Here is a 20477-nt window from a genome sequence, read left to right as displayed (position 1 = left end):
CCCACCAAGAATTACCTGATTAGAATAAAAGATGTTCCTATTACCTGGGAAATTCCAAGGAATTTAGGAGTTCTGTGTCAGATGCTGTGTGTGTGTGTGTGTGTGTGTGTGTGTGTGTGTGTGTGTTTGTGTGTGTGTGTGTGTGTATAATATATATGAATGAATGAATGAATGGAGATGGAGTCTAGTCCTGTTGCCCAGGCTGGAGGGCAATGGCACGATCTCGGCTCACTGCAGCCTCTGCCTCCCAGGTTCAAGCGATTCTCCTGCCTCAGCCTCCTGAGTAACTGGGATTACAGATGCGCAGCACCATGCCCGGCTGATTTTGTATTTTTAGTAGAGATGGGGTTTCACCATGTTGGTCAGGCTGGTCTCGAACTCCTGACCTCCAGTGATCCACCTGCCTTGACCTCCCAAAGTGCTGGGATTACAGGTGTGAGCCACCTTGTCCAGCCTCACATGTTCTTATCACTCAAGAAATTACAAAGGACCCTGTGTCAACACCAGGGTCAATGACCAAATATAAGAAACAAAACAAAAAAGATCAGATATGGAAACGAGTCTCCTAGCATCTTTATTTACAAGGGTTTTAGGAGCTCTTTGTCAGAAATCAGGGGCAGAGGAGAGAAGAAAAATATGTGGAACTCTCTGCTTAATTTTCTGTAGACCTAAAACTGCTCTTAAAAGTCTATTTTAAAATCTATCATTAAAGCATAGACTTTCTCCATAATAAGAAGTTGGAGGGGCCGGGCGCAGTGGCTCACCCCTATAATCCCAGCACTTTGGGAGGCTGAGGCAGGTGGATCACAAGGTCAAGAGATTGAAACCATCCTGGCCAACGTGGTGAAACCCCATCTCTACTGAAAATACAAAAATTAGCTGGGTCTGGTGGCGCGCGCCTATAGTCCCAGCTATTTGGGAGGCTGAGGCAGGAGAATTGCTTGAACGTGGAAGGCGAAGTTGCAGTGAGCTGAGATCACGCCACTGCACTCAGCCTGATGACAAAGTGAGACTCTGTCTCAATTAAAAAGAAAAAAAAAAAGAAGAAGAAATTGGAGGAAAACTGGAAAGGGAGGAATGTTCTCCCTCTGGGCTTTGATATTCTTTAGTTAGGTGTTGCTCCACTTGGCAGTTACAGTAGAACCTGTTTTGCCCAGCCCATTCTTAGGAAGCAGTGGATTGGGCCTTCTCTTCCTGTGGAGGGACTGAGCCTTCCCCTGCACACAGGCCAGGTGAGGATATTAGAGTTCCCACCATAATGGAGCCTGAAATCAGGAATTCATGTTTCAAGGTTACATGTACAAATTTATGCCCTCTCAGAACAATGGCCATTTTGAGAAAGCCAGTGAGAGACAGCCATACCAGGTCCTCTGGCCTAGCACCGACCAGTCCCTGCCAGCTCAGCCCAAGTCTCCTCACCTAGGATAGCTTGGTGGAACAACAATATATTTTAATTTGCATAAGGAAACTGGAGAAAGATAAGAGACTAATGAACATGTTGGGAACTGGACAGATGGAAAATTGGTGGGAATGAGACTTTTGCTGGTATATATTTATATGTATCTTTTATATATTATTTTAATTTTGAATCATGAATATTTCACATTTTAAATAATATTTATTAGCACCTGTTATGTAAGCAGAAAAAAAAGACAACTTTTGTTAACTTAATTAGTAGATTTTTAAGCAACAAACATTTCAAGCAAAGTAAAGGTAAATATGTTTGTGGGGGAGCCTGAACATTTTGCAGGGCATTGCAACTTCTTCCTGCCCCATGTTAGATTTCAGTTTCCCTAGAAACTTAAAGAGATTTTTGTTGTTGTTGTTTTTTATTTAAAACAGTTCGTCACAACTATGGTGGTGGAGTGTGAAAGAAGCATGGGGTATAAATTATGAATGGGGAAAAGGTTAGAGTGGTCTTTATTAGTAGGTCATTTATAATTTGGGAACTCTGTGTATAGGCTTGTATGTTTCTGATGGTGGATACAGAATCCTTTCTTTTGTGTTAGACTAAATTACTCTAACATTTCTTACTTACCTGATTCAGGGAACTGTGAATTGGTTCATATGGGATTCTTAGCTATCTGGAAAATGAGGACATTGGTACCTGCCTCTGTGTTCCCTTAGCATTTAAAGTCTGTTCAGCCATAACCCACCTGAAGTATTCCACATACGCTCATTTAGTAGTTGAGGTTCCTGAGAGTGATTCTCAGAGGAGCAAGGAAACAACAGAATACAAAGTTGGGGATAGTGTAGTCCACAAGTAGTTTGTCACTCATAGGTAGTTTTAAAAGATTTTCAAGCAAATTCTGATCCTCTCACCTAAATGAAAATCAGTACCTTTGCAAATCCACTTGACCAAAAGTAGAAACTCCCATTGTTCCAGTTATTGAAGACTTTATATCTGCATTGAGTACGATGTTGTGGTAAGTGACGGGTGTTTGGAAATATTTTTCCTTTCCTTTTCCCGCTGTGAAGATAAATGAAGGAGCACTATATTAGTGTTAGAATTATCTGCCTTGTAAAGATTCTGTGTCCTAAAAGATGGAATGGATGATAAGTGAACAAAAGGAGAAAATGAAATGTCAGAATGTAAATGGATACAATGATAAACTTAAGAGCTTTAAACCGGATAGGTTCAGGAGTGCAAACTAGAGTAATTTTCCAAGTACATCCTTAGCGCGACTTAACCTGAAAGAAAATACATACAAAATTGGGAACCAGAGGTCTCTTACTTTTAATTTTCCCTTATTGAAGTCTGTTTTATCCTTGTTCACAACTTATATTGGATAAAAGATCCTTTTTATCTTCACTAAAGCCATTAGTCTTAAGACATACTCTTAGCCTTCTTTCTGGTTGATCATTACGTTTTCATTAGGAATAATCTCAAATGTCACTCTAGATAATTTTTGGTTAGTAAAGGTAGAACTTTCTGAGGTGGTCTGCTCTGAAGACTTGAGTGTAAATCCCAGGACTCAGGACTTAAAGTTTTATCTATTTTGAAGTTACCTACAGTGGTGTTTACTCGTATCACAATGGTGATAGGGGAGGGGGAAGGGCAGTACCCGAGATTGAGTGGGCTTACTGCTTCTCTGATACTTGATTTAAGAGCAAAGGACTTATTTGGGAATTATAATTTTAGATCTGACTGAAAATATGTCATGTATTTCCTGAGTGTGAGTAATATATAGACATTAAAGCTTACTTTTTTAAAGCCATGAATTCTAAACACTCTTTTTGAATGCTAGAAATGGCTGCTACATTTATCTCTAGTATCTTGAGGCTCATTTAAATTTGAGGACCCACATGAATCAACATTCTTATATATTATTAGTGGTGTTTGAAGATTCAGCACAAGTTTGTTTCTTCCAGATTATTAACTGCCTCATAGGGTGATAGCAAGCGATTTATTCAAATATGTAGCACTGAAGTTCTTCTTAGTATCTAAGTTTAGACTGGGGAGGCTTAGGATGGATATAGTTTTTTTTTTTTTGTTTTTTTGTTTGTTTGTTTGTTTGTTTGAGACGGAGTCTCGCTCTGTCTCCCAGGCTGGAGTGCAGGGGCCGGATCTCAGCTCACTGCAAGCTCCGCCTCCCGGGTTTACGCTATTCTGCCTCAGCCTCCCGAGTAGCTGGGACTACAGGCGCCCGCCACCTCGCCCGGCTAGTTTTTTGTATTTTTTAGTAGAGACGGGGTTTCACCGTGTTAGCCAGGATGGTCTCGATCTCCTGACCTCGTGATCCACCCGTCTCGGCCTCCCAAAGTGCTGGGATTACAGGCTTGGGCCACCGCGCCTGGGCAGATACAGTATTTTTAAGTTCATAAGTTTATTTTGGTGTCCACAGTAATATATAAATTAGAGTATTTTCACTTCCTAACTTTGCTGAGTTTAGAGATGGTAATAAGTTTCTTGTGAATTGATATCTTATGAAAGCATAAACTTTTATGATATTGGCTTATATTACATGTATTTCTTTAAGGATCAACCTTGAAATGATTACATTAATTAGGCTAATACCAACCTGAAAGTAATTTGCATATGGCACATTAGAAAACAAATGGAATCTTCTGATATCTCAGTAGAAATTCTGGCCTGGAAGTTAAAATACCTGGGTCCCATCTGCCAGTAACTAACTTTGTGACCCTACATAGGTTATTTTACCTTCTTGTATCTCATCTTGCAATTCTGCAAAATGAAAGTTTTAGACTACATAAGCCCAGGGACCATTTCTTAGGTCTTAGGAAGACAGTCTAAGATTTCTCGGATTCTAAAATTCTTTGTAAAAGCTTCTACAAAGCAGAAGTCATCAACTTGCTTTTATTTATTATCTTCTTTCCTATAGACTTGTTAATACCTTTTAAAGAAATTATGTCCCTGCTGGCCAGGCACGGTGGCTCACGCTTGTAATCCCAGCACTTTGGGAGGCCGAGGCAGGTAGATCGCGAGGTCAGGAGTTCGAGACCAGCCTGGCCAATATGGTGAAACCCCATCTCTACTAAAAATATAAAAATTAACTGGGCGCGGTGGCAGGGGCCTGTAATCCCAGTTACTTGGGAGGCTGAGCCAGGAGAATTGCTTGAACCCGAGAGGCAGAGGTTGTAGTGAGCCGAAGATCACGCCATTGCACTCCAGCTTGGGCGACAGAGCAAGACTCCATCTCAAAAAAAAAGAGAACAAATTATGTCCCTGCTAATACTTAACAGAACTTTTTCATTTATTTAGTGACATGTCTATGCTAAGATGTGGTGTCTACTTTCATTCAAAAGAAATAAAAGTATTTTTTCTGATTATATGCTAATTCATTGTTAAAGAATTAGGGGATCGTACAGGACAGTGCCGTGAAATAGAAGATAATAAAGATTAAATAACATTAAAAAATGGAGAAAGAAAATAAAAAAGTTATAAGTAAATAAAATAAAATAACATAAAAAAGAATTGGGTGAAATGTATAAAGAATAAAATAAAATTATCCCCAAATTTTCATATAGGTACATATATCCATTATGTCCTTTTTTTCACTTACTATTAAAAAGTAAATGTTCCCTAATTATTATAAACATTTTAATAGTATCCTCCTAATACATTGTGTGGCTACTATATGAGGCTTTTGTTGACCTTCATCCTCATCTTTTTTTTTCTTAAAGAGACAGGGTCTCGCTATATTGGCCAGGTTGGTCTTAAACTCCTGGCCTCAAACAGTTCTCCCATCTTGGCCTCCCAAAGTGCTAAGATTATAGCATGAGCCACTGCCCCTGGCCCCATCCTCATCTTTATAAAAGAAAATTTACTTTATTTCTTTTCAGAGCAATACATTGGTACTCTAGTATCCCCTAAAGGTGAATAGTGACATTCATAAAGATTTGTATTGGAACTCCTTACCTCTGCCCTCTTCTTCCCATCCTCTGCCTTCCTCCCTGTCTCTGTTTCCCCACCACTATCCACTCCCACTTTTGTCCCTGTTCCTGTCCTCTGCCCACCTTCCAACCTCTGGCTATTCCTTCACCTATGTTTCATCTGCACTTCCCTACTGGCTTGTTTCCCTCAGCCCTGCTGTTCTTTAAAAAACAAAAAAAATAACAAAACCAAAAAAGCCTCTTTACATAATGCTCTCTTCTAATTTTTTGAGAGAGTAGAATATGTTTGTTGTCTTGTTCCTTTGCCCTCTATTTCTTAGTCTACTATGATGACTTTTCTACTCCTGTAATTCTCTTAGATATCCACCATTAAGCTCACCAGTGTCCTTTCAATTGCCAAATACAGCAGCTACTCTTTAGAGTCTTATCTTATGTACCCTCTCTGCCTCATCTATCATTATGTTCTTCCTTTTAAACATTTCCTTGTTTAATTTCAAAAAGTAAATTTTATTTCAGGAAACATATACACAAATCACTGTTAATAGTTTAATGTATTTACATTTTTCTTCTTGACAAATCTCTTATCCGTTCATTTTTATGAAACCCTTTTCTCCCATTTTGTTTTGTTTTGTTTCCTTGTTTCTCTTCCTATTCCTCAGTTTATTTGATAGACTTTCTTCCTCCACCTGTCCTTTATATAGTGGCATTCTCCAGTATTCTGTCGTTGGCTTTGTATTCTTCCAACTCCATGCCTTCTTCTTGGTTACTTTCATAATGGCCTTTTTGAAAAAATACACATATATATACATAAACACACACACACATGCAGTAAAATATGCACTTGAAAAATTTCAAAGCCTATAAGAGTTGATATTTTTACGGAAAAGTAATTCTCTCCCAATTTTCTTCCTCAGAGTCATCCTTCTAGGGAGATTATGTGCATATGCTAGTATATAGGTATTTATGTATTTACTTATGCAATTCTTTAAAAAATTTTTATAGAAATGATAGCATACTCAATACTAACTTGCGTCTTTTAAGTCTAAAATATATAGGAGATTATTTCACAGTACACAGAGACCTATTCTATTCTTTTTAGTGGCTGCTTGACTTTGTATTAAATATTTGTGTTTTCCTTTCCCTGCACCACATAACATCTTATTTTGAAATAATTCAAACTTATAGAAAAGTTTAAAGAACAGTAGAATTAACATCCACCCCATATACCTACCTACCATTTTCCTCCTTTCTTTCTTTTTTTTTTTTTTACTGAGTCATTTGAAAGTTAACATTGTAGGTATCATCTCAGTTTACTCCAAAATTGAATTCAATATGTATGTCTTAAGGGCTAAGATATTCTTTTACGTAATCATAATCCTCTTAATCACACCAAAGAAATTTAACATTGGTATAGTATTACCTAATAGAAAATCTGTATTCAGATTTCCACAGTTGCCCCCAGAATGTTCTATATAGTGTTTTGTTCCTCTCTCTAATCTAGGAGCTAATCAAGAATTGAGATTTTTACTTGATTGTCATAGGCCTTTCATTTAACTAACTACTATTAAAATAGAAGACTGCCAAGTTAGATCTCTGGATCAAACTCTTTCCTGAAGCAGACTGAAATATCTGCTAAATATAATTATTTGGATGTCCCACTAGCAACTCCAGAATAGCATGTCCACAGTGAGCTCAATATTTTCTGCTCTTGAATTACTTTTCTTCCTATACGCTCAACTTAGTGCATGGTATCATTCAAGTGTTGCCTAAACCAGAAGCCTCTGAGTCATCTTAATCTCCTCCCTCTTTGACACAGTACACGTTAATTCCTTTGCCTTTGATTCTCTTCCTACCTTGTCTACCTGGTTCAGCCTTTAAGACCAGCCTTTAAGACCCAGCCTTTAAGCTTTACTCCCTTTAGGAAGCCTTCCCTGGCCTTTCTTTTTTCTCTATGCAGAATTAGATGTGTCTCCATTGGGCTCCCTTAAGTATCCTCTACACACACCTGTGCCATCAGTTATTACTTTGGATGGTAATTATTGATTTATGTATCTGCCTTCTTAATTAGAGTGACCTCCTTAAGTTGATGTGGACTTAACTCTTTTCTTTTTTTTTTTTTGAGACAGAGTCTCGCTCTGTCACCCAGGCTGGAGTGCAGTGGCGCAACCTTGGCTCACTGCAAGCTCCATCTCCCGGGTTCACGTCATTCTCCTGCCTCAGCCTCCCTGAGTAGCTGGGACTACAGGCACCTGCCACCATGCCCAGCTAATTTTTTTGTATTTTTAGTAGAGATGGGGTTTCACCGTGTTAGCCAGGATGGTTTCCATCTCCTGACCTCGTGATCCGCCCGCCTCAGCCTCCCAAAGTGCTGGGATTACAGGCTTGAGCCACTGTGCTGGCCGGACTTAACTCTTTTCTGTACTAGGGATAGTAACAAAGTACCTGGCTTGTAAATGCTTAATAAATATTTATTAAATGGAAGAATATGCTAATAGGCAGTCTTCTCTTTATCAATTAAAGATTTTTCAAATGACGCAGACAGTAACCCCAGGGAGAGAGGAGTTAGTGAATGTTTCTGAGTATTTACTGTGTACCAGTTACTTTTCTTTGTATTTTGTATTTGCAAATGTTATTTCACTTAATCTCTACAACCTTTAGTTTTCAAAAGAAGAAATTAAAGTTAAGTAGCTGCCCCAGATTGTAAGTAAAGATTCGAACCCAAGTCTGACTGACTGTAGAAATATGCTCCTAAGTGTTTTAAAGGCATTTAAGGCTAGATGCAGTGGCTCACGCCTGTAATCCCAACATTTTCGGGGGCCGAGGCAGGCAGATCACTTGAGGTCAGGAGTTCAAGACCAGCCTGGTCAACATGGTGAAACCCTGCACTCTACTAAAAAATACAAAAATTGGCCAGGCATAGTGGCGGGTGCCTGTAATCCCAGATACTTGGGAGGCTGAAGCAGGAGAATTGTGTGAATGTGGGAAGCAGAGGTTGCAGTGAGCCGAGATCGTGCCACTGCACTCTAGCCTGGGTGATAGAACGAGACTCAGTCTCAAAATAAACAAAGGCTGGGCGTGTTGGTTCACGCCTGTAGTCTCAGCACTTTCGGAGGCTGAGGCAGGCAGATCACAAGGTCAGGAGATCGAGACCATCCTGGCTAACACAGTGAAACCCCATCTCTACTAAAAATACAAAAAAAACTTAGCCAAGCATGGTGGCACGCCCCTGTAGTCCCAACTACTTGGGAGTCTGAGGCAGGAGAATCACTTGAACCTGGGAGGCGGAGGTTGCAGTGAGCCAAGATCACGCCACTGCACTCCAGCCTGGGTGACAGAGCAATACTCCATCTCATAAATTAAAAAAAAAAAAAAAATGAAGGAAAGGAGAAAGAGAAAAGGGGTGATTAAGAGAGTTAGAAAGTCTAAATTTAGAGAAAAAATACAATATCCAATTGTAGGACAATAAATTATGGTATATCCCCACAATTAAAGGTTATATAATCATTACAAATTGTGTGGTTGAGGAATATTTACTGTCTTGGGAAAGTGTTTATGATGTAATGTGAAGTACTAAAAAGTAGTATAAGAAAGTATCCATCTATTTTTTTAAAGTGTGTCTACATACACAGAAAAGACTGGAAGGAAATACATGAAAAGGTTAGAAGTAATTTTCCCAGAGTTGTAGCATTTATAGGTTATATTAATTTCTTTTTTGTATAGGCTGTATTTTCCAGATTCTTTACAATGAACATGAACTTTTATAATCAGAAAAAAGGTCATTTAAAAACTAAAGGACTAAAGAAAAAATAAGCAGAACTTATGTAAGGTTTTAGAATTATTACACTGGAAAGGTTTCGTGTTGACCTTCCTTGTCTCTGGGGTGCAGCAGGCCTGAGCATCCCAGACAGATGAGTGGTTCCTATTTTAAGATCTTCTCACTAGGATAAGCCAGCTTTCCTCTGCCTTACAGTCAGTTCTGTTGCCCAATAACCAGTGCAAAAGAAATTTTCCCTTTATACTATTTTATGAAGAAATGATAATGAGATACTCTTCTGTGTCTTGTAGAAATTTTCATTGTATAAAGAGATTTTTTTCTCTCTAATATAAGAAAAGGGCCAAATTAATGCTCCTGCCTGGAAGAAAAAAAAAATGTGATGCTCCTGTCCGGACTTTATGTTTTGCTGTATAAAAACATTGAAAGAAGTTGATAATGTAGATATTTAAGAAGAACCAGAAAGGAATAGGAAAGCATGAGTTGTTACCTGTCTCCATTAGTTTTCAGAGACATTGTCTGCATGAGGTATCTGTTTTTCCTCTGGGTGGCTGTTTTTCAAGCATAGCATGCAAGACTGATTAGTCTTAATTTTTCTCATTGGGATTTAGCACACTCTAGTGGATAGTAGCTTTTCAGTTTTCAAAGTTTTTTAGAAAATCGTATCAAATTACTTTATTGGACAATTCGGTGATATACTTACTAGTAGTAAAGTTTGTCAGTATTTGAGTCAAGTCATGACCCTAGTGAGCCAGAGTAACTTTGTCAGCCACTGGGGCGTTGTACATTTGTACGTGATTTTTTTAGTAGTAGGATGAGAGGCTTTTAATAGTATGTCAGAACTTTTCCCCAGTGGTTTTCCTTTTTTGAGTGGAATGAAATTGATGGGGGTGGCCAAAATGTAGAGGAACACTTGTACCTCTACCTCACACTCTTTAGGCCTTAGAATGTGCTTTATGTTTTCATTTTAGGACTCTTGAGAATTTTTATATACCAGTGTGTAACAATTTTGACTGTGTGTAAACATTGTTATAGCCTATCTTGATGGATTGTTTCTGGAAATGGGCTCCCACCAGAAACAAAAATAATCTTTTATTTTGCTTTTGCAGAGTGATGGTGATGATTTTAATTACATCATTGCATTTTTCCTTGGAACAGCAGCCTGCCTTTACCAGGTAGGTTTTCTTCCATTTTAAAGAAACACTTTCCATTATTGTTTATTTCAGGTATCAATTCTAACAATTGATTGTGCATTTTAAATAAATTATTAAAACTCTGAATTCTTTGCTTCTCTTTTAATTTGAGCCTGTTTTAACTTTGTGACTTACATCTCCATTTTGAGTGGACATAGATCCCAGTGAACCTGATGTTAACCTTTTTTGTGTGCTGAGGCTTCAGTGGTGGTATGTCATCTGCCTGTGGTAGTAAAGACCACTCCTAGGCTGGGTGTGGTGACTCATGCCTGTAATCCCAGTACTTTGGGAGGCCGAGCTGGGCGGATCACTTGAGGTCAGGAGTTCAAGGCCAGCTGGCCGACGTGGTAAAACCTTGCCTCTACTAAAAGTACAAAAATTAGCCAGGCGTGGTGATGGATGCCTGTAGTCCCAGCTACTTGGGAGGCTGAGACAGGAGAATTGCTTGAACCCAGGAGGTGGAGGTTGCAGTGAGCCGAGATCACGCCACTGCACTCCAGTCTGGGCAACAGGGCAAGACTACATCTCAAAAAAAAAAAAAGGAAGACTACCAGATTTTCTGGTGTTTGATCATTCAGCTTCCAGGTTCTGCTTATACTCTAGGCTGAGGATTTTGTATTTGGGGGGAAGTTTTTGAATAGAGAGTGGCACAGCAAAAGCAGGATTTTCGGATTCAATTTAGCAGTAATGAATAGAATGGACTATAAGAGCAGAGAGACTGGAAGCAAGGAAATGGTTTGAAATTATTACTACAGGTAGAAAGTAATGCAAGCTAACATATCGTAATGGCAGTGAGGATAGAAAAAAATAGACATTGAGAAGGAAGACTCACTGGGACTTGAAGACTATGAAACTTAAGGAGGGAAGAGATTTTGCACCTGAGTGACGTGGAGACTGATAGTCACATTTCCAAGGCCAAAGGAGGCACACATTTGTAGGAAAGGAAGTTACCGGTTACCCAAATGCAAGAATGTCTTTGTTAAAACATGTTACAGCAAGCAAGGCATTTTGACCTAACTTTTTTTATAAGTTACACATTTTTGTAGCTTGAATAAAAAAAAAATTAATGTTAAGAGTCAGAACTGCAAATATAAGACTACCTAAAGTTCAGTGGACGTCTTTAGGGACATATTTTGAATATATGTATTTGACTTTTACGTAAAGACAGTAGACATTTTAGTTCCAGTGGCCCCATTTTTTAAAACTGCTTGTTTTTTTTTTTGAAACGAAATCTGGAGTGCAGTGGCGCAGTCTTGGCTCACTGCAAGCTCTGCCTCCCGGGTTCACACCATTCTCCTGCCTCACCCTCCCGAGTAGCCAGGACTACAGGCACCTGCCACCACGCCCAGCTAGTTTTTTCGATTTTTAGTAGAGATGGGATTTCACCATGTTAGCCAGGATGGTCTCGATATCCTGACCTCATGATCTGCCCTCCTTGGCCTCCCAAAGTGCTAGGATTATAGGCATGAGCCACCGCGCCCAGTCAAAAAATTGCTTGATTTTCTTAACCACTTATATTATCTTCAGAAATTTTCTGTCAAATCTGACATTTAATAATGATGAATGACATTTCATGCAGGAAATGTGAAAACTTACATTTGTTAATGTCACATAGTGCTTTAATTTTATGAAATATTCTTGTATATATTTTTTCTTTTCTTTTTTTTTTTTTCTGAGACGGAGTCTTGCTATGTCACCCAGGCTGGAGTGCAGTGGTGCAATCTCGGCTCACTGCAAGCTCCACTTCCCGGGTTCAGGCCATTCTCCTGCATCGGCCTCCCAAGTAGCTGGGACTACAGGCGCCCATCACCACGCCCAGCTATTTTTTTTTTTTTTTTTTGTATTTTTAGTAGAGACGGGGTTTCACCGTGTTAGCCAGGATGGTCTTGATCTCCTGACCTCAAGATCCACCCGCCTCGGCCTCCCAAAGTGCTGGGATTACAGGCGTGAGCCACCATGCCCGGCCTCTTGTATTTTCTATTTTAATTTCTATCCTGTCACAAAAAAATAGTATCTCTTTTTTTTTTTTTTTTTTTTTTTGAGACAGAGTCTTGCTGTGTTGCCCAGGCTGGAGTGCAGTGCCGCAATCTTGGCTCACTGCAAGCTCTGCCTCCCGGGTTCACACCATTCTCCTGCCTTAGCCTCGCGAGTAGCTGGGACTACAGGTGCCCGCCACCATGCCCAGCTAATATTTTATATTTTTAGTAGAGATGGAGTTTCACCATGTTAGCCAAGATGGTCTCGGTCTCCTGACCTCATGATTTGCCCGCCTCCACCTCCCAAAAACTGCTGGGATTACAGGCGTGAGCCACTGCGCCTGGCTAATATCTCATTTTTTAAAGTGAGAAAACTGAGGCAGTTTTAGTACTGTTCTGAGATCACATAGTCAGAAAGCAGTAGAGTCAGGACTTAACTCTGGGTCTCTGATTTTGAGTATTGTGTTCTGTCTACTATATCATACTGTCTCTAGGCAAAATTCCTAATTTGCATAATTTTTATAATGTAATAAACTCAATTTTATAACTATACACATGATCTCATTTGATTTTTATCTAAAACTGAGGTATTAGCTTTAATATAATTTTATGAATAATCATTCTTATAAAATACAAGTTTTGGTTGCTTTGTCTTAAGTAATTGTAAATTCTTAGTAATAATGGCAGAATGTATTGAGCTCTTATTTTGTGTTAAGCATTTTATATTCATTGTACCATTAAATCCTCACAAAAAGGAGGATATACCATTATATCCTCCTCACTGAGGTATAGACAGTTCTTATAGCTTGTTAGTGACTTGAACCCAGATCTCTGTGACTTCAGAGCACTTGACTACCAGGCTATAGATATGCACACCTCTGTTACATTTGCCAGAGCAGCCTCACGTAGTTCTGAGAGTTGCCTCATGGTAGAGTGGTATCACTCAGGTGTTCTTTTACTTGAGAAAATTAAATAAATTCATGTTTTGAAAAAGAAAAGAAGAAAACTAATTTCCTTCACATTGAAAGGCATGAAACTTGCTGCTTTCTAAATATGAGCAGGGTGATAATAATGCTGTTTTTCCCCCCCACAGTAAGACTTAAGTAATTATGTTTTACCATATAACATGCTCTGTCTTCAGTTGTCAGGATATTTTTAAATCCTCTTTAGATCAGATCTGAAAAGCCATTACTACATTGTTTGTCACCTTTTTCATCAGGATGCAGGTGCTTATGGAAGCCCGAAGCTCAGCCTGATAGGATTAATCTTGATATGGAACATTTCACATAGAGCAAAGGATCAGTGAAGAAACTAGAGACTATTCCTGTTCCCTCAGTGTTTTACTTTGAAAACTTGAAACTTACCGAAAAGTTGAAAAACCAGTATACTTAGAGTCATCAGTTGTTAACATCTTGCAACACCTTCTTTATCTCACTCCCTCTTTATATGTGTGTGCGCATGGCGTGTATAAACAGACCATGCCCGACTTGGAACTTTTTTAACTTTATAATGATGCAAAAGTGATATGCATTCAGTAGAAGCTATGTTTCAGGTACTCACATGACCATACTGGTTTCAGCACACTATTCAATAAATTATAGGAGACAATGAACATATTTTAATAAAACAGACTTTGTATTAGATGATTTTGCTCAACTGTAGGCCAAAGTTTTGAGCGTGTTTAAGGTAAGCTAGGCTAAGCTATGATGTTTGGTAGGTTAATTGTATTAAATACATTTTTAACTTAGGATATTTTCAGCTTATAATGACTATATCAGGATGTGACCCTATCATAAGCCAAGGAGCTTCTGTTGTTATTTATAAAGTAAGTTTCAGACATATATGTATGGGTAAAGTTTTTCTAATTAAACTTTTTATTTTGGGATGATTGCAGATTTACATGGCGTTGCAAGAGAGATCTTATGTACTGTTTACCTGGTTTCCCCCAATGTTACCATCTTGCAAAACTATGTAAAACAGTATCACAACCAGAGTATTGATACTGATATAGTCAAGATACAGAACATTCCTTTCCCCACAGGGATCCCTCATGGTGCCTTTTTATAGCCATATCCACTTCCTTAATCTAACTCCTCCTTAATCTCTGGCAATTACTAACGAGTTCTCCATTTCTAGAATTTTCTCATTTTAAGGACATTATATAATTGGAATTATATAGTATATAACTGGCATAGTTCAGAATGCTATAAGAAAATACCATAGATTGGGTGGCTTAAACAACAGACGTTTCTTTCTCATGGTTCTGGAATCTGGGAAGTCCAAATTCCAGATGCTGGCAGATCACGTTCTTGCTGAGGGCCCTTTTCCTGGCTTGCAGAAGGCTGCCTTCTTAGTATATCCTCACACAGAGAAAGTGCTGAAAGCTCTTCCTCCTTTTACATGGTCATTGATTCCATTATGGGGGCTCCGCCCTCATGACTTTGTCTAAACCTAATTACCTCCCAAAGGCCCCAGCTCCTAATACCATCACATTAGGGATTAAGGGCTTCAACATTTGAATTTAGAGAAGACACAAACATTTAGTCCGTAACAGTAACCTTTTGTGATAGGCATTTTGTTGTTGTTGTTGTTTGTTTATTTGTTTATTTGTTTGGGGGATGGAGTCTTGCTCTGTCACCCAAGCTGGAGTGCAGTGGCACAATCTTGGCTCACTGCAACCTCCGCCTCCTGGGTTCAAGCAGTTCTCCTGCCTCAGCATCCTGAGTAGCTGGGATTACAGGCATGTGCCACTATGCTTGGCTAATTTTTGTATTTTTAGTAGCGATGGGGTTTCACCATGTTGGTCAGGCTGGTCTTGAACTTCTGACCTTGTGATCCACCCACCTCAGCCTCCCAAAGTGCTGGGATTACAGACATGAGCCAGATAGGCATTTTTTTTACTCAGCATAATTCTCTGGAGATTGAGCCAAGTTGTTGCATAATCAATTATTTGTTGCTTTTTATTGCTGAGTAGTATTCCATGATATGTATCAATGATTTGTTCCTTTTTGTTTTTTTAAAGACAGGGTCTTGCTCTGTCACCTAGGCTAGAGTGCAGTAGTGTAATCATAGCCTTACTGCAGCTTTGAACTGGGCTCAAACTCCAGGAGTAGATAGGACTATAGGTGTGTGCCACCACACCCAGCTAATTCTCTAATTTATTTTTGTAGAGATGGGGTCTTGCGATGTTGCCCAGGCTGGTCTTGGACTCCTGGCCTTAAGCAATCCTCCCACCTCGGCCCCCACAAAGCTCTAGGGTTACAGGTGTGAGCCACAACATCCAGCTTCATTTACTTATTGAAGGATATCTGAGTTGTTTTAAAATGTTGGCTATTATAAAGCTGCTATAGACATTTATGTGCAGGTTTTTGTGCGGACATAAGTCTTCACTTCTTTGGGATAAATGCCTAGGAGTACAATTGCCAGGTTATGTGGTAGTTTTATTAAGAAACTGAAAAACTGTTTTCCAGAGTAACTGTACCATTTTACATTCCCTCCAGCAATGTGTGAGTGATCTAGTTTCTCTGCATCCTCACCAACATTTGGTATTGTCGCTATTTTTTATTTTAGCCACTCTTGTGTGGAGATAGCTCATTGTGGTTTTAACTTGCATTGTTTAACATCATTAGCTAATGATGCTAAACATTGTTTCATGTGTTTTTCATTTGTATACTATCTTCAGTTGAAATGTCTACATGTTTTGATTTTTTTTTTTTTTTTTTTTGAGACAGTCTCGCTCTGTCACCCAGGCTGAAGTGCAATGGCATGCTCTTGGCTCACTGCAACCTCTGCCTCCTGGGTTTAAGCGATTCTTCTGCCTTAGCTTCCTGAATAGCTAGGATTACAGGCACCCACCATCATGCCCAGCTAATTTTTGTTTTTTGTTTTTTGTTTTTTTTTTTTTTAGAGATGGGATTTCACCATGTTGACCAGGCTGGTCTTGAACTCCTAACCTCAGGTGATCCACCCACCTCGGCCTCCCAAAGTGCTAGGATTATAGGCGTGAGCCACCGTGCCTGGCCTTGCTTGTTTTCTAATTGGATTATTTGTTTTTTCACTGTTTTTCTTAGAGTTTTTCATACAATTGACCCTTTATATTTGTGGGTTCTGCGTTCGTGGATTAAACCAACCATGAATTGAAAATACTTGGAAAAATATTGCATCCATACTAAACATGTACAGACTTTTATTTTTTGTCATTCCCTAAAGAATATAGTATAATAGCATTTACATTGTATTAGGTATTATAAGTAATCTAGAGATTATTTAAAGTATACAATAGGATGTGCATAAGGGTTAAATGCAAATATTGTGCCATTTTATATCAGAGACTTGAACATCCACAAATGTTGATATCTGAGGGAGGTCCTGAAACCTATGGATACTGAGGGACAGCTGTATATTCTAGATACTAATCCTTTGTCAGAAAGGAAGTGTGCAGATATCCTTTCCCAGTCTATGTTTAAAAAAAAATAGTTTCAGATCAGTCTGTATCTTGTCTTTTCATCCTCTTAACAGGGTTCTTCACAGAACAAAAGTTTTTAATTTTGATAAAGTTCAGTTGATCAATTTTTCCTTTTATTGGTCATGCTTGTGGTGGTCAAGTCTAAGAGCTCTTTGCCTACCCTTAGTTTCTCTACTATGTTTTTTCTAGACCTTTTATTACAGTTTTATATTTTACATTTGTGATCCATTTTGAGTTAATTTTTGTATGAGATGTGAGAGTTAGATAGCTTAAACCAAGGTTCCTTTGTCTATATTGTTCCAGCACCATCTATGGCAAAGGCAATTTTTTTTCCTCTATTAAATTGCTTTTGCACCTTCGTAAAAAATCAGCTGGACATACTTGTGTGAGATTATTTCCGGGTTCTGTATTTTGTTGCATTGATTTTTTGGTCTATCCTTCCACCAGTACCACAACATAGTGTTGATTACTGTAGCAGTATAACTCGTCATAAATTTTCTTAGTAGTTATAGAACTATTCAAATTATGTTTCATGTTGAGTGAATTTATGGTAGTTTGTGTTTTTTGAGGAAATGGTCCATGTTATCTAAGTTATCAAATTTATGTGTTTAGAGTTGGTTGCAGTATTCTCTTATTGGCCTTTTGATGTCTTCAGGGTCTGTAGTGATACCCCCTGTTTCATTCCTGATAATGGTAATTTGCATGTTCTCTCTTTTTCTTTGTCAGTCTTGTTAGTTTTATTGATCTTTTCATGAGCCAGATCTTTGTTTCTTTGTTTTTTCTTGCTGTTTTTCTGGTTTCAATTTTATTGATTTCTGCTTTTATCTTTACTATTTTCTTCCATATGCCTGCTTTGCATTTATTTTGTTCTTTTTCTAGGTTCTTGAAGTAGGCGCTTACATGATTGGTTTGAGAATTTTCTTTTTTATAATGTATGCACTAATTCCTAAAGATTTCCATCTTAGCACTTCTTTAGCTGTATTCCATAAATTTGGTATGTTTTATTTTCATTTTCTCTTAATAATTTTTAAAATTTCCTTAAGACTTCCTCTTTGACCTGTGGATTATTTAGAATTGCATCGTTTCACTTCTAAATGTTTGAAGATTTTCTTGTTATCTTACCATTACTGATTTCTAGTTTGATTCCATTGTGATCAGAGAACACACATTGTGTGATTTCACTTCTTTTAAATTTGTTGAGGTTTCTTTTATGGCCCCAAAGTATGGTCTGTCTTGTTAATATGTTCCATAGCCACTTGAACAGAATGTGTATTCTGCTGTTATTGGGTGAGTGTGTTCTGTAAATGTTTAGATCGTGTTGCTTGGTATTGTCAAGTTCTATATTCTTGCTGATTTTCTGTCTAGTGTTATACCAGTTGGCTAGAAAAGAGTATTGGATTATAGATTTTTCCATTTTGTACTTCAGTTCTATTGCTTCATGTATTTTGTAGCTATGTTGTTTTGTTCGTACACATTTAGGATTGCTGTGTCTTCTTGGTGGATGGGCCCATTTATCATTATATATGTTCCTCTCTGTCCCTGGTTATTTTCTTTGCTTGGAAATATTTTGATATTTATCTGGTATCAATATAGACACTTTTGCTTTCTTTTGATTACTGTTTATGTGATATATCCTTTTCCATCCTTTACTTTCCTATGTTATTTAAAGAGAGTTTCTGACAGACAGCATAGAGTTGATTCATGTTTTTTAATCCACCCTGCCAATCTGTGTCTTTTCATTGCTGTACTTAAGTCATTTATAGTTAATGTAATTATGGATATGTTAGGGCTTATTTTTTGTTTTGTTTTTTTCATTTTTCTTTTTTTTTCTTTATTTTCCTGTGGATTACTTTAACATTTTAAAAGAATTCCATTTCAGTTTATCTGTGGTATTTTTTAGTATATCTATTTGTGTATCTTTTTAAATGATTGCTCTAGGCATCATGTAATACATACTTAACTCTTTATGGTCTTCTGGTGTCAACATTTTACTAGTTCAAGACACCTTATCTCCCTAGATGTGTTTTTGCTCTCCCCTATTTATAATTGGCTCAGATATTTCCTCCACATATATTTAGAACCACATGTAGCCAGTGTTATAATGATTTTTGTTTTAACCATCAAACATAATTTGGAAAACTCGAGGAAAATGAAAGCCTATTGTATTTACCCATGTTTTTGCATACCATGTCCTTTTTTCTTTCCCCACATTTCAAGATTCCATCTTATTGTTTTCTTTCTATTTAGAGAGCTTCCTCTAACCATTCTTTTATGGTAGATCTGCTAGCAACAAATTATCTTAATCTTTCATCTGATAAATGTTTTTACTTTCCTTTTATTCCTGAAGGATATTTTTGTTGAATACAGAATTCTGAATTTGGCAGCATTTTTTTCTTTCGGCCCTTGAGAAATGTTCTACTTTTTTTCTGGCCTCTGTGGTTTCTGATGAGAATCCCACCGTCTTGTTACTGATGAGAAATGAATTATCTTATTACTGTCAAGTGAAGATGGATGTCCAGAGTCCCACGTGTTCTCCACTGATACCACAATAAGTGGGTAGAGGAGGGATTCATTGCCATCTAGTGAGAATGAAAGTCCTGACTTCTACCTGCCTTCTCTGAAGCCACGCTGAAGGGTTAGAGCATCTGCTTACAATGTTCTAGGCTCTCAGCATTTGATGGTGTGGGTATGGGTTGGTCACGGGTTTTTTTGTGTGATGTTTGGCTAGAGTATAATAGTTACTGTTTAAAAGTTTTCTGTCTTGCTAAGGTGCCTCTTTCCTAGTATTTTACCAGAGAGAGCAAGATCTTACTGAGTTACTGAGGGTTTTTTGTTGTTGTTGGTTGGTTGTTTTGATATGCATGCATTGGCGTTTCTAGTTGCCAGCTTCTTCAGCTCCAAGTCTGGGATATATGAAGCAAAAAAGAAAACTCAGAGGACCTACCACTGTGTCATTCTTGGATCTCAAGATCCTTTATTTGTCTGCTTTTCCTCCACAGTTCAGTCTTGTTATGCTTGTTTTACATATAATGTCCAGTGTTTTTATTTGTACTTAGTGGGAGAAATAGGGAAAAGTGTGTCTGCTCCATCTTCCCAGAAACAGAAGTCCCTGAGCAGTTGTTTTTAAAGTAAGATACAGACATGATATTTTTTACCTTAAAATACTTCATGATGTATCTTCTGAGAACACAGACATCTTTCTACATAGCCAGGACTTCATATCACATCTAAGAATTTAACATTGATACAATGTTATCTAATATAGGATTCCTATTCAGATTATTTCAGTTGTCTCCAAAATGTTTTCTGTGGTTGTATTTCCCCGATCCAGGATTATGCATTTCATTTGATTGTCGTGTAGTTTTTGGTCTGTGATAGTCTCCCAGCCTTTTTGTTGTTGTTCTGTTTTATTTTGGTTTTGTCTTTCATAACACTGACTTTTCTAAGAGTTCAGGCAAGTACCATATAGAATGACCCACAATCTGGATTAGTCTCTGTTCCTCATGATTAGATTAAGGTGAAATATTCTGGCAACAGTGCTATATGGGTTGAATATCTCTTGTTGCTTCAGTCAGGAAACGTGATAAGTTTAATCATTTGGTTAAGATGGTGTCTACCAGATCCCCATTGCAAATATATCTTTTCTTCTTTGTAATAAGTAATATGTGGGGTAGAGACCCATTATTTTAAAAGCCCTGGAAAACCATGAATTAAAA

At 38.0% G+C, this 20477-nt stretch overlaps 1 protein-coding gene across 7 annotated transcripts in view; it reads left to right on the top strand.

Annotated features, from left to right (window-relative positions):
* The window catches only part of SEC22A (SEC22 homolog A, vesicle trafficking protein), an 89025-nt gene that overhangs the window by 52536 nt on the left and 16012 nt on the right, over window positions 1-20477 (top strand). For 6 of the 7 annotated variants that reach the window (XM_017855341.1, XM_017855337.1, XM_017855339.1 and 3 more), the window contains exon 7: window positions 10237-10302. In XM_017855341.1, the coding sequence (XP_017710830.1) occupies window positions 10237-10302 (66 nt within the window). Of the gene's footprint in view, window positions 1-10236; window positions 10303-13515; window positions 13856-20477 lie in introns of those variants that run through there. The other variant, XM_017855343.1, reaches the window with a different exon arrangement.

Source organism: Rhinopithecus bieti, unplaced genomic scaffold, assembly GCF_001698545.2.
Source record: "Rhinopithecus bieti isolate Rb0 unplaced genomic scaffold, ASM169854v2 scaffold_39586, whole genome shotgun sequence".
NCBI classification, from domain to species: Eukaryota; Metazoa; Chordata; class Mammalia; order Primates; family Cercopithecidae; genus Rhinopithecus; species Rhinopithecus bieti.
This window is presented reverse-complemented; position numbering and strand designations above follow the sequence as displayed.